This window comes from Diadema setosum, chromosome 2 (genome assembly GCF_964275005.1).
Source record: "Diadema setosum chromosome 2, eeDiaSeto1, whole genome shotgun sequence".
Taxonomy (NCBI): domain Eukaryota; kingdom Metazoa; phylum Echinodermata; class Echinoidea; order Diadematoida; family Diadematidae; genus Diadema; species Diadema setosum.
Genome location: NC_092686.1, coordinates 47,588,467 through 47,603,583, shown reverse-complemented (window position 1 = coordinate 47,603,583; position 15,117 = coordinate 47,588,467). Strand labels below are relative to the sequence as shown.

General features: G+C 37.3%; 2 protein-coding genes across 2 annotated transcripts in view; one reads left to right on the top strand and one right to left on the bottom strand.

Annotated features, from left to right (window-relative positions):
* Window positions 1–1,289: 1,289 nt before the first annotated feature.
* LOC140245851 (muscarinic acetylcholine receptor M1-like) lies at window positions 1,290–8,106 on the bottom strand. The gene is made up of 3 exons (XM_072325346.1): window positions 8,103–8,106; window positions 2,660–3,411; window positions 1,290–1,583 (listed from the first exon to the last, which is right to left on the bottom strand). Exons 1-3 carry the CDS (start codon window positions 8,104–8,106, stop codon window positions 1,290–1,292), a joined length of 1,050 nt encoding a protein of 349 aa, XP_072181447.1.
* A 2,990-nt stretch (window positions 8,107–11,096) lies between these two features.
* The window catches only part of LOC140246081 (sortilin-like), a 30,888-nt gene continuing 26,867 nt past the window's right edge, over window positions 11,097–15,117 (top strand). Inside the window, exons 1-3 of the mRNA XM_072325527.1 lie at window positions 11,097–11,477; window positions 13,471–13,530; window positions 14,111–14,175. Coding sequence (XP_072181628.1) covers window positions 11,118–11,477; window positions 13,471–13,530; window positions 14,111–14,175 — 485 coding nt within the window. The 5' untranslated portion in view covers window positions 11,097–11,117. The remainder of the gene's footprint in view (window positions 11,478–13,470; window positions 13,531–14,110; window positions 14,176–15,117) is intronic.

Sequence of the window (15,117 nt, the reverse complement as noted above, 5' to 3'; positions counted from 1 at the left end):
AGTGTTTGTTTTTTATTTACTAAACATTTTACACACCACGAAGAAATGCAAGTTGATTACATCTCACAACAAACTTGTTGCGTTTATCAAATTTTTGATACAAAGACTTGAGAAGATGCACAGTGACAGTATGATTGCAAGCTTATACTCTCACGGAGTTGGCGAAAAGCCATAATAACCTTGATACATTGAAGCTTGTAAGGAATTTTAACAGACAATTTATAATACACTGGTTCTAACACTTAGTCTTCATCTACATTTCATCTGTGTACATTGTTTATAAACTACCAAATACATCTATCGACAAACAAGCGGAATATAGGCAAATCATAATTAGAAGCCTACAAACTACTTTGCTCGAGTCGCAAAAATTCACTTAGTTCAAATTACACCCATGTACAGTCAACAGTCTTTATTGATTCAAATGAAACCATAATCCTGATTTGACCCAGCAGGATGTTATTATCCTGTTGGTATCTTGCTGAAGAATACATCATTCTTTTTGTCTAAATTTATTCTTTATGTATTTTCGTAATTTCTGCATCTGCATATTATGGTCATCGCAATATTCAACTAAAATATAACTACATTGACCAACACGAAATTCTCACCATTGTGGAAATGAATAAGTCAAAGAGTTGCCTTCCTAATAGCTGGGAGAAAGCGTATCAAACAGAGAAAACGTCAGAATCAAGTTAAGCTTTCATTCAGTCGTATTTCAGCATCAACGAAACAAAGCAAGTTTGCTGATAAAATGCAAAAACAAACTCTTTTCAAGTACTTTCAGACGAGGAAATCGGAAAATATCGTTGAATACTAACACTTACTAGCCTTCAATGTACAGTTCCTAAAACGACTATTATTATGAATGAATTGAGAGGAACAGATATGATAGGAACGTAACAGAGTCACACAAAAAAAAAAGAAAGCAAGAATATCAGAGGGAATAAATCAGGGTTCGTTTATAAACATTAGATATTGGATAATAAGTTATTTAGCATCCGGTTGTTGGTTCTTTTTTCTTTTATAGCCAATGACAAATTATTACAGAAACTAATATCGCTCGAACTGGGGTGCCAAACTATACTGGAACCAGTGACGCACAGATATTTCAACAAACTTTATTTTTACAACCAACATGTAAAAGTTCGGGTATTATATTAATGACTTTGTTTATTGCTACAAACCATACATAAATACATTAATGTAAAATAGTTGCCAAATAAAAAGAAGAAGAAGAAGAAGAAGAAGCAATAATTGATGTAGAACCCTACATGAGTCACCAATTCTTAAGGTGGGACAACCTTCCAGCAACGACCACAACGCAGGATGTCCAAAATAGTGGCCCTTAGGAGTGGCTGGGTAGCGGCGTAGGCCAGGGGGTTGAGAAGGCTGTTGGCGTATCGCATCCAGCCGAAAAAGATATATGCCGAATAGGAGAGACCCGGCACGATGAGGCGGGGCTCGATGGTGTAGAGGAGGTCGATGAGGCTGATGGGCAACCAAGTGACCACGAACGAGAGAATGATGAAGAGAAGAGTCCGAGTAGCCTTCCGCGATTCCGTCATTGATTCGCGCTTAGTCTAGGACACCACCACGAGCAGGACAAAGATTGTAACCCAAGAATCAAGATTAAAACCCATTACGGTTGAGTGTACTTATCTCACCTCCTTTGCGGAAGGATTGAATAATGTTAGACAGCTGCCATGATATAAATTCATAACATTTTTTTTTCACGCCTTGCAAATAACTAAACATCACTGTCATAATTGTGATTATACTCATGATGATGACGATGATGGTGGTGACTAATTATTATCAGCATTCTTATCTCTTTTATCAGCATCATTTTGTCACTCGAGAATACAATTAAAACCATGATATAAATTTCATTGCAAATATACAACTTTTCTACCATCTTCATTCAATCTCAAACTCGGATGTACCGGAGCAAGATGAACTGTCAAGTTTCTGTAAATGCGCATGTCAAAGATCTTTCCTCCCTATACCTGCTAACCAAGTTTGGCGCATCCGGCATCCATTACAGATAATTAATCAGATCGATGCAAAAGCTCAGTGAAGAGTTTTACCTTTACAGGATAGCAGTGGGAATGGTGTGCTATTCCCAGTTTTACATGCTTGCGTGTCACAGCAATATCAGTAACAAAGAACGTACGCAAATTGTATGAGAAAGATGATCTTGCGACATCAGCTCAGGTACTGCATATTTTACAATGGTTGTGTTATAGTTAATCATCAGAACAGTTTATTCCCCTTCCACAAACGTTTTGAAAGGTTAACATTTCTCTCATGAAAGGTTATAACCCGGGGTCATAATAACTAAAATGTTTCAACATTGTTCAACTCGAATAAAATCATGGGATGTATAAATTATGGTTACTCGTGTAAATTTATATGTGTCATACGTTCCATACATAAGCAAAACATGAAAAAACATTACAATGTAATTTATGTTACATACCTATCACTATGATAACTCCACAGCGTGTTTCTTTTTCTGTCGGTTAAGGAAACATGTACTTTTTTGTTCGTTAGACATCACTCATAATATTTCAAAGGTTTTAAATTTCGTTCCGCCGCGATTTCGTTTCGCTTTCATTCACTGAGGTTTTGCTTTTTTTTTTTAGTATATACTTACGACAGGTTTATTCCCAGCGGCTCGATCTTTTCGTGTAGCAGTCTCAGGTGAGTTATGTTCTACCTCCTTCCCTTTCGTTGATTCGATGGCGACGACCACAGGGGGCATGGCCGCTGACGTCACTTCCTCTTCCAAGAATTCGTCCGATGTCCTGTCATTTGCAGAGATTTCGGCTTTTTTCTCATCGAATTTTCTCCCCACACTCTTGCCACCCAGCGTATTTACGATTTTCCTCAAAATTTGGAGATACAAGACGGCAACGAGAACGAAAGGCAGATAGAAAATCAAGATCATGCTGAAAATGAATGCCCTTGAGTTGTAAGCATCCCAATGTATGCAGTGGTCGCCGTTGTCGAAGTCGTTGATGAACTCCCAAGCCGTGTAGTACAACAGCCAGAAGGTCATAAATATCAGCCACGTGAGGGAGATCGACAGAGTGGCCTTTCGCTTGCTGCGAGACATGAAGTGGTTGATGGGGTCGAAGGTTGCACGATGCCGGTCGACGCAGATGACGACCACCGTCACGTTGGAGACATTGGTGATCCCGTTCTTGATTCCACCCAGGACTCTACAAACAGGTTTGGAGAAAGGATATCTACCGAGAAAACTATGAGCCACGCCAACAGGGAGAAGGAGACCGATAATGAGGTCGAGAATGGCCAGGTTGACGACGAAGTAATTGTTGTAAGTCCGTAGTCGTTTTTCGACACAGAAAGCAGCAAGAGTCATACCGTTGGCTGCAATGATCAGTACTGTAATGATAGAGGTCAAAATGAGGTTGGTGAAGGTGATTAAACTTGACCGGACATCAGTTAAATCATTTTCCCTAACTCCCACTGTATGGTTCGAGAAAACACTTTCTTGATATAGCGAGAGAATTGAATATACATCGGTCACGTCGTTGGTACTCACAGACATCGACATAATGTAATTCGGTCAACACGTGACGCAGTTAGTTTCGGACAAGTTTTGGCTTATGATTAAGCGTAAAATCTGGATGCTCAAATAGGCCGGTGAAGAGTTATAATATTGACTGACACTACACCGCTGTTTCGGTTCATTTTATAGCTTTCGGCGGCCAATGTCCACATGTCTTTTTCTTTTCGATTCGTCCGCCACAATCTCTCTTCAGTTTTGACGAGTGATATGTACCTCTATCAAAATTTACAGTTACCTAACACCGAAAATCAAATCTATTTTCAAGGATGGAGCTATTATGAAACATAGTAAGCGACATGTTCACATAAACTGTAACATGGCATGAAGTGTAGCGGAATAAAAACAATGCATTGATATGCATGTGCAGCATTATAGTAAGAAACAGTAAATATTCAATTTCGTAAGCACTTTTGATAATCAAGCGCTCTTTTCTTAAACTAACTCTTGTATGTTTTTCCTCATGACAATCTATAATGTATATTTTGTGTGTCTATCAATAAGTAGGTTGTTGGTAGTAGAAGTTGTTTTTTTTTTATCACACACACACACACATCCCCTCTTACACAATCACAAACTCTGCTGTAAAAAAAAAAGAAGAAGAAGAAATTACACGTGCAGGATAGCAAAACAAAATTGTGCAATTAGCGAGTCCAGCACGATCATGTTTTATCAAATATTTGGTGGTGAAGATAACTCAGAACTTCAGATGTAACAAATAAATGTCATTTAATGTCGGTCAAAAGAATCAGAGTGGGAAATGTAACAAGAATCAAGCGATGCGTAAAGTTGACATCAAAATAAATGAAACGTAAATTGAATTAGGGCGTTGACTTCAATCTCTCAACCACATTTCGGGGAAGAAACTTAGATTTGATTAAATCTTTGGAAGGTCGCGACTATTCCAATGGAATAAAATGTATATGAAACTGGGTTACATTCTACAAATTAAACAAAATGATGCATATACAACAGACAGACAGCCACTAACATGCTAACTTCATTACTATACATGCACTATAGTATTATAATTCTGGTACAAATTTTGCAGGACGATGACGTGGACGAACGAGATGAAAAGCTGCCATTTAGTTGGTAAAAATATTCATGGTGATCAGCCAATTAGATCGCAGATATTCTGAGACTGCGCACTGTTATTTTTGATGGTATTGGCGTCAGCTGCATTGCTTATTTTAGTGACTTGGTATATTATTAGGCCAACAGGAAACTGACTGGCCAAACAAAGAAGAATAGATTGTATAAGTGTCACCATCAGGAGAAGGCATGCAACAACAACAACAGCTCAGTGACAGTTAAACAAACAAACGAATGCATGACTTGAGAATACTTATGCAAGTCATCTAAAAAAAAAAAAATCGCAAAGCAGTGAGAACTCTGTTATTGACCCCCTCCCCCACCCCAACCCCCCAAAAAAGTGACATCAGTCACAGTAGGCGTACATTATACAAATCAATGAGACCATCTCCAACTGCTTTCCAAATTGTTCGTGGGCAAGGACATTATAAGCCAACTTTTGGCAACTATAACGGCAAACAAACAAACCAATGTTTGAATCATTGCAACTCTTGCATAACATAATAACTTTATCAATTTTATGTTGACGGGTCCTAAACTTTGGAAGTCCTTTGATCATTCATTGAAACATGCTCAAAGCTATAATAGCTTGAAGTGTAAGCTAAAAAAAAAAATGTTTCTTGATAAGTATTAATAATCGATTTCATGGTAATCATAATGTCTCTATATCTTAACCAATGTTTTATAGAAGTATTTTCATTTCGTATACTCAGATGGTTATTTTCTGTTTCATTGTTATTCTAATGGCATATGCACTTGGTAAACGTTTCGTACATAAACCTGCGCTATTATGTTCAGGTTTAAATAGGTTAAAGATAAGCTAAATTCCATTTTGAAGTGAAAAAAGAAGGTTGTACGTATTTGCACAGGGAGTCATTATCGTTCTTATTCTGGGCCACTGTTTAAACAACTGAATATATCACAATTTCAAGATTTATATTTCTACCATACTGCAATACTCGGCTTCTTTCATTTCAAAAACTTGTTACCATTGCACACAATGCAAAATATTTTATATCAATACAGCAGTATTCACCATCATGAGAACGGGAGTAGTCATAATTTTCATTTGTTCAAGTTAATTCCACTTTTACTCAAAGATCTGTCAGATTTAGCTTTCCTGTTGTCTGGAACTAATTACCAAATAACATTAAGTCATGTCAAACCTTAAGATTGTTCAAAAATCCCTCAAAAGGTCGATATGACTGAATTATTGAATTCAAACTGATGAAAAGTTGATCTCCCTTATTTGTTTTAGATATCTTTGCATTTCGTGTGTGTGTGTGTGTTTTCTTTGTATGTTTCCTCATTAATCTGATTTGTTAAATGCCAGTAAAATACCTCATTAGAAGGTTCAAGAGAACCATACCTCCTCACGAGGCTTCTAAGGCTTTCCTCCAAGTTCTCTTTTTCATTTCACATTACCAAAGGCTGTGTGCGTTATTCTGTTAATTTGTTATGTCCATTATGTTATACATTTTCATTGATTATTGTATGCTTTGTATTTATGTATGTATGCATGGCATATTTGTATGTTTTTATCTTATAAATGAATAAACGAGCTGTATGAATGATGATGATATGTAACATTCCAGGGTTCGGTGAACCTCTTTGGTTGAGCCTTTGTACATAATAAATAGTGTTTTCGTTATAACACTTTGCCTTTTCTTCAATGTCTGTATTCCGTAGGGGTCTACATTTTACAAGCAGTGCTTCTTAGTATAATCCCTTCCACATTTGTGATTATATAAACAATGTCACGATATTTTTTTTTATATATTCTGTATTTTATATGTGGAATATGAATAACTGAGTAAAGATCTTTAGGACGATGTCACGTGAAAATAACTTGTGTTCTAGTAAATAGGGAAAGTATTCCGATCATTTTGCTATTAAAAGTAAGTCAAAAGAAATACAGCTCAAGATGCTGACGATGCTACATCACCTCACGGCCTCCTCTGTACAACGGTCACCTGTGGTCGTCGCAGCCCATGAGCATCGAAGAGATCATTTTGGTCGAAATAGTCTGGGTGCCAAAGCCACTTTTTGGGCCTAACCTTGTTTTACCGTCCACCCAATGTTTTTTGATGGTATTACCCTATTTCGAGGGTGCTGAATCCGAATCTGGATGATGCAACTCTTGCATCCTTGAGGGTTTTGAGATATTCAAGATGGCCGCCAAAATGGCCGCCCAAACCGGAAATTCTCACGTATTTCATTCTCAATGGTGAAAAATTGAAAACACTTGATGGTTTTACCCTATTTCGAGGGTGCTGAATCCGAATCTGGATGATGCAACTCTTGCATCCTTGAGGATTTTGAGATATTCAAGATGGCCGCCAAAATGGGCACCAAAACTGGAAATTCCCATGTATTTCCTTTTGAATCGTGAGAAATTGAAAACAATTGATGGTTTTACCCTATTTCGATGGTGCTGAATCCGAATCTGGATGATGCAACTCTTGCATCCTTGAGGGTTTTGAGATATTCAAGATGGCCGCCAAAGTGGCCGCCGAAATAACTGCCAATTAAAACCAGAAATCCCGATGTATTTCCTTCTAAATGGTGAGAAATTGAAAATAATTCATGGTTTTACCCTGTTTGGATGGTGCTGAATTCGAATCTGGATAATGCAACTCCTGCATCCTCGAGGATATTGAGATATTCAAGATGGCCGTCAAAATGGCCGCCAAAACCGGAAATTCTCACGTATTTCCTTTTAAATGGTGAGAAATTGAAAACAATTGGTGTTTTTACTCTGTTTGGAGGGTGCTGAATCCGAATCTGGATGATACAACTCCTGCATCCTTGAGGATTTTGAGATATTCAAGATGGCCGTCAAAATGGCCGCCAAAACCGGAAATTCTCACGTATTTCATTCTCAATGGTTCAAAATTGAGAACAATTGATGGTTCTATTCTATTCCGATTTCAAAATGGCCGCCAAAACCGGAAATTTCCACGTATTTCAATTTTAATATTTCGCAATTGAGAGCAATTTTATTGATGATTCCACCCTATTTTGATCACTGTGCTGAATGCGAATCTGGACGAAACCACCCTTGCATCATTGAGAGTTTGGAAATATTCAAGATAGCCGCCAAAATGCTCGGCAGAATGGTGAGAAATTGATAACATTTGATGGTTTTACCCTATTTCAGGTTTTACTCAATGGCAAAATCTAAACCCAACCATACTCTGCTGATAAACGAATGCATATTGTACATCCCAGTTTGAACTTGCTGTACAGTGAAACCAGCTTCACCGGATATCTTGGAGTTTGTAAGATACAGCTGTGCCAGGAATGAATCCTGCAAGACTACAGATGCGGTTGAATATTTGAAAGATTACACTATTTCATCTACATATCATGGATATGTTTTGAACACTAACAATCAGCGGACAAGACATACCCATCTCGATCATATTGTAATAGTGATGTAGAGAAGTTTACTGAGATTCCCAATATTACAATGTACCTGTTTTAATCCATGAACAGTTTTAATCGTTTCATCAATGAACACTCACATTGGTTAATTGGTTTATATCGGTGATCTTGATGACATTGTCCAAGACAAGAGTTGGACATTTTTATTGTTCTGCTTCAAATTTTTCTTCAATATGATGTAATATTATATATATATATATATATATATATATATATATATATGTATATATATATATACATATATCTATGGGGCGACAAACCTCGCATCTACAAAATGTCACATGTTCAGGAGAGAAAAACAAAAACAAAAACAAAAACAAAAAGCAAACAAACATGGCAGCCAAAGCACTATAACAAATGAGAGAACCTTTCCTTTGACATGCCATGGTAGCTTCATTTTTTGGGTGAAGACAGCAAAGGTTTGGACAGGACATCATCAACTGATTATCTGTTTTTTCAAAAATGTCATTTTCACTAAAATTTCAGATACACAGGGTTTTGTCGCCCAAGCGACGATATCATACACACGAGGGGATGGAAAAATCACAGGTAACGCGCAGTAAAACAAACAAACAAACAAGCAAACAACAACATGTAAGGTAATAGTTGATAGTCCAGTACTTACGAATATCATAATCACGCAGAGTGCTTTTGAAACTACCTTTATATTGATATATACTATAGTGGTCATGGATGCAACCATTTCTAGTGACGTAATCAGAATATGTTACAAGTTTCATAAGAGGGTACGCGGCGAGACTCGTAAGAATACAAGACAAATTTGAACACCAAATACCAGCAGGCCATAATTTAATATTGCTCTTATAACCAAAAAGGATTAACTTCACATCAGTCTGTGGAGCCCTTATTGGCTACCACAGGCATTACTCTATAACAATTATTGTGCATAAAGAAATTTTTCAGTCTTATCTTTGTGTTTGTACGTTCCAGTATGATGTCAATATCATTTTCTTTCCATTACGTGTTAAAGTTCCGTTTGAGACATAGCGGAATATCTCAGTATATTACAATACCATTGTGACAGTCATTTTGGATGCCATTAATTGTTGGCTGATTTGACAAATTTGCTCAACCTAGTTGAATTCAAGAATACGGATTATTGCTTTTAATCACTCGCTTCACTTTATAGCACAATATTTCACAATTTATAAGAAAATATCAAGGAATTTCCGTTTATACAGGACATTTGTAAATATCTCAAAACCTTCAGCACCCTCGAAATGGGGTGAGACCATCAATTCATTTTCAAATTTTTACCATTTAGAAAAAAAATATATTAACATTGGAATTTCAATTTCTGCCAATTAATTTGGCGGTCATCTTGGAAATCTCAAAACCCTAAGGAACGCAAAAATGGCAACAACAAAATGTCGAGGGTGCTGAATAGGGTCTCAAAAATTTCAATATTGACAGTTATTTTGGCGGTCATCTTGGAATTCTCAAAACCCCCCAAAACACAAGAGTTGCATCAACCAGGTTCGGATTCAACACCTTCAAAATAGGGTAAAACCACCAATTGTTTTCAATTTTACACCATTTAGACCGAATTAGGGGGCCTAAATGGGAATTTCCGTTTTTGACGGCCATTTGGGGCCATTTTGGCGGCCATCTTTATCATCTCAAAACCATTAAGGATGCAAGAGCTGGATCCTGCAGCTTGAAATTCAGCAAACTCAAAATAGGGTAAAACCATCAGTTTGTTTTCAATTTTACACCATTTAGAAGGAAAAAGGGGGTCTCTACTCTACATGTGAGTTTCCATTTTTGGCGGTCATTTTGGTGGCCATCTTTATTATCTCAAAACCCTTAAGGATACAAGAGTTTTATCAAGATTCTGACTCAGCACCCTCAAACTAGGGTAAAACCATCGATAGTTTTTCAATTTCTCACCATTTAGAAGGAAATACAGGGGAATTTCCGGTTTTGGCGGCCATATTGGCGGCCACTTTGGCAGCCATCTTGAATATCTCAAAATCCTCAATGATGCAAGAGTCGCATCAGCAAGATTCAGATTCAGCATCCTCGAAATAGCTTAGAACCATAAATTGTTTTGAACTTCTCACCATTTAGAAGGAAATGGAAATACATAGGAATTTTCGGGTAATTTGGCTACCATTTTGGCGGCCATCTTGAATATCTCAATATCCTCAAGGATGCAAGAGTCGCATCATCCTGATTCGGATTCAGCACTGTCGAAATAGCTTCGAACTATCAATTGTTTTCAATTACTCAGCACTAAGAAGGAGGTACATAGGAATTTCCGATTTGGGCGGCCATTTTGGCGGCCATTTTGGCGGCCATCTTGAATATCTCAAAATCCTCAATGATGGAAGAGTCGCGTCAGCAAGATTCAGATTCGGCATCCTCGAAATAGCTTAGAACCATAAATTGTTTTGAACTTCTCACCATTTAGAAGGAAATACATAGGAATTTCCGGGTAATTTGGCTGCCATTTTGGCGGCCATCTTGAATGTCTCAATATCCTCAAGGATGCAAGAGTCGCATCAGCTAGATTCGGGTTCAGCACCCTCGAAATAGCTTAGAACCATCAATTGTTTTCAATTTCTCACCATTTAGAAGGAAATACATGGGAATTTCCGGTTTGGGCGGCCATTTTGGCGGCCATCTTGAATATCTCAAAACCCTCAAGGATGCAAGAGTTGCATCATGCAGATTCGGATTCAGCACCCCACAAATAGGGTAAAACCATCAAAAAACATTGGGTGGACGGCAAAACAAGGTTCAGCCTTTGGCACCCAGACTAAAAGTCACATAAACAGCGTAGAAGAGCGGTGTGTGTGCGTACGCGTGCGTAACTCCTCAAATCAGATCATTACGTACTTACGTAGCTAATAGTAGAAGCAAGCTGTGTTCTCGTGATGATGATGCACGTACGTACGTAGCGTACCACGTAACGACTGACTGAAGATTTGTTGATAATGATCGGAGAACTACTACCATGAATTCATACGTGTTTATATCCCTTTTTCTTGTCACTATAAATTTTCGAATTGGATCGCTGTACACCTTGACACCGAAAGTCGATAATGATGTCGTTTACTTCAGCCAAGACTTGTCATATCATCAGAAAACATCACATAGCAGTCTCCCTTACACTCGAACTGCTTACGGTCACAAAGCAGCTGACGTGGACGTAGGTGTTGGCGAACAGCTTCTTCCCCGGAGCCGTGGGGACGTGGACTCGCAAGCTTCCGCCTCTGGACAGTTCACGCCTAGACGGAGAAATGCTCGTGCCGCTATATATGATGGAAATTGCGGGGTTACTGGTGATCAAATCGGCAGAATTCATAACAATAAGGTGACCTACTAACAGGAGCATATTGATAGTTTGAAGCTTATCCATGTGCCACCTCTCGCGAACTTGGTGGAATTTGCTGCAGATCTTGGTTAAATAGGCCTAAATGAACCTAGTTTAGTATTTCTGGATCTGCAGCAACACCACCAAGTGTCAGTAAATTACTGTAGTCTGGTAGAATGTTATGTTTTTGAATAGGGTCCACTACTTTTCTGATCAACTGTTGTTGTTGTTGTTTTTTAAATCCCAGGTCCTTATGAATTTTTTGATAAAGGACTATCCCTGGATCTATCAAATGACAGGATTGTTATGTTTTTAAATGTGGCATCATTCACATCTGAAGGTTTGCACCGCATCATCACCTGCCATTTGTTGTTGGAGTAAAGTACTCTTGGTTTTTTGGTAGTCTAATCTAATGCTTCACTCGGCATTTCAGTCTTGCTGCATCTGCAGTAAACACTAGGAGTAGGACCAGATGTTCTTTATTGGCACACGCAATATTTAAACTTACTCCCATGGCAAATGTAACTTATTCCACAGAAATCATGAGCTTATTATGCTAAATTCTGCCTTGATTTATACATCAAGCTTCATTTAGGTTGGTGATGTCTTAACTCTGTTAGTGTTAGATGAGAGAACAAACAAACAACCTCAGTCAAACTGAGTAATTCCCAACAAAACAATAACATCTCCATTTACCTGATAGTAATGTCGGTGTTTGGAAGACTGGTATATTCACCTATCCATTTTGATGACAGAGGCTGACTTTATTTGTGTGTGTATATTAAAAATTCTATGTTAAATTATCACATGATGTGCACTACACAGCAGCTGATGGGTAATGCTGAATGCCAGTGACCAGATGTGTTACATATTTGTTTAAAAATAGGGCTGAGAGGAATAGTTTGTATTTTAGTAGCAAAGTAAAATCATCCACAAAGCCACACTGTGCCAAGATCATCCCTGCATCTGTATGCAGCGCTTATAGCTGGATGTGAGCAACAGTGGGCCAGTGGGCCAGTTTCTGTTATTGTTTATATTATGCAGTCCTTCAAATAGACTGTTAATGATGATGGTTGGTACATCGAAATCATTGAATCTTTGGTCGTGTGTGTATGTGTGTGGGGGGGGGGGGTTAGGGTATGGAGAGACACATTCCAAATCTGGTAAATTAATAAACAGTGAACATTAAGGAAAAGATTTCTGGATAAACTTGACAAGAAGGCCATACAAATGGGTTATAAGTATGAGTGCTTGTGTAGAAGACCAATGTCATTTGGACCAATACTCACTTTACCTGCCATGTGAAAGTGAAACTTGACATTATGTCAAAAAGGCTGATAAGGAAGTTTAGTTGTGTATGTTTCTAGAGTTAAACCCACTTCTGATTTCTCACGAGTATAGTATATATATATATGTATATACATATACATGTATATATATATATATATATATATATACATGTATATATCTTTTTTTTTCTTTTTTTTTTTGACTGAGCTGGTATCATTCTGAGGAAGATTCAAATCATATATTGACAGTGTAGATATTCAAAAGTTAGTGGAAAATCAATGATTTGTTATTTCTTTTGAAACCAAATGACCTGACTTATTCCACCCTCTTTACATCTTATGTAAGCTCTAAATATATTGAACTGATATGCTTGGATATTATGAGAAATGTAAGGGTCCTCCTCAACAAAATGTATTATATAATGACCATCTTTATGTACCCTTTTAAGGTTAGATAGGAAAGAACTCCTATTTTGATGCTATATTTTTATTACATGCTAAGTTTTTTTCAAGTAGGTGACATATTCATTTCCAAAGGCAACAATGTCTTTGCCTGTCTTGTCTAATCGGACGTAAAAACATTACTTGTATAATGTGACTCTGATACCCTCAATGATAAAAGACTTGTGTGGCATTATGTTATAGGTACTTGTATGATGTAATTTCGATATTCCGGTCAATTCTTTTTTTTTTTCCCCTTGCAGTTCCACCTCAATGATAGTAACTTCAACCTGGCATTGATATGGACAGGACAGGATAGTAAGGTAAGCAAAGAGATCAACAGTTTATCTGGTATTTCACAGTTTTTAAACCATTTCTTCAGAAAAATAAAAAATCCTGTTTATGTGTTATCTTATAAAGCTGTGCACTTTATAGTTTTTGGTGCATGTACATTGAATGTGAGCAGTTAGCAAACTTATTAGTAGGGCAGTTATATACATGTACATTGCATTTAGGTGAAACACTATTTGCAGCATACTTTCTTCATCATTACACTGAGGACACGCTTTTCATAATGTCTTATATATGCTCAATGGTGATTTGAAATTCAAATAAGGTGGTTAACTACCCATACTTAAAAAAAAAACCCAAACACTACATGTGTATCTGTGCTATTTGAACATCATTATTTTTATTTGCCTTGATTTTCATTAAACTATTATTTAATACCAAACATGTCTGAGGAATATCTGTTTGACATTTCCAGTCGCATTGTTCACTTCGAAACAGAATTGTCTGTGGATGACAAATATTCAAAAGATTCTGTAGGGCTTAGTCAAGTAAGAGTGGTTTCATTCTTGTCCAGGTTTGTCCATCTTCTCTCTGTACTCTTGTTTTCTTCAGGAGCTCCTTGCCTTGACAACATTAGAGCTTGGCTTTCTACCAGCGCCATCACACCTGTGGCTGAGGTACGTATGATTACATGCTTCTGTGTTTTTGTTTTATCTGTCTGTGATGAGACTCTATTTTCAATCTTGACGGGTATCATGCCACTTTTGAATTTACCCGTTTATAACCATCTTCAGTTTACCCTTTTAAAACCATCTTTAGTTACCCTTTCAAAACCATCTTGAGTTTACCCTTTCAAGACTATCAAAAAAAAAAAATCCATGTTTCGGAAAATAATGTAAACAGAGGTTGCTGATGATTAATCTGCATATATTTAGGTTCACATTGATATCAGTGTTCCACGATAACATTTGACAGCTTGAAATCTTTTAACATTCATTATTTAATGTCTGATTCAAGTAAAACATTTGATTACTGAAGTCGACTTGAATGTGGAGGTGCATCCTTGTCAGTTTGCATGGCAGTATTGACTTCCTTAGTCTCTAGAGAAGTGATTTAGGTTTATTACTTCCTGTGTCAGGATATTGAATTGGAGTAATTCCTGTTACTACAGGTAGACATCATACCCCCTTTCAGACTAGAGAGCTCTTGTATTGATACATTGTATGGTATTGGCTGTTTTTATATGTCTGAATGGCTCTATATTGATATGAAATGCAGTAAGTTGATACATCATATGAATATAGGTCATATTTTGAAATGATTGTTTATGCATTTGTTCAAATATACACCGTATATTTATGCGATTGTGTCTGAATGCTGTCATATCCATTTGTCATTATGTAAGTAGGCACGGCTTTTTTGGGAACTACTAATGAATCCAACGCAATGTAAAACCACAATGCGCAAAGCCTGCGCAAAGTTCCGCTTGCACAAGGGAGCTTCTCATCGAACACTACGGTGCGTGAAGTTGTGTTTGAATGGTTTCATAGTAATATGTCATATGTATATCCCTACATCGTAGGCATATTAACTTGGGGTGTCTGAAAGTAACAGTACGG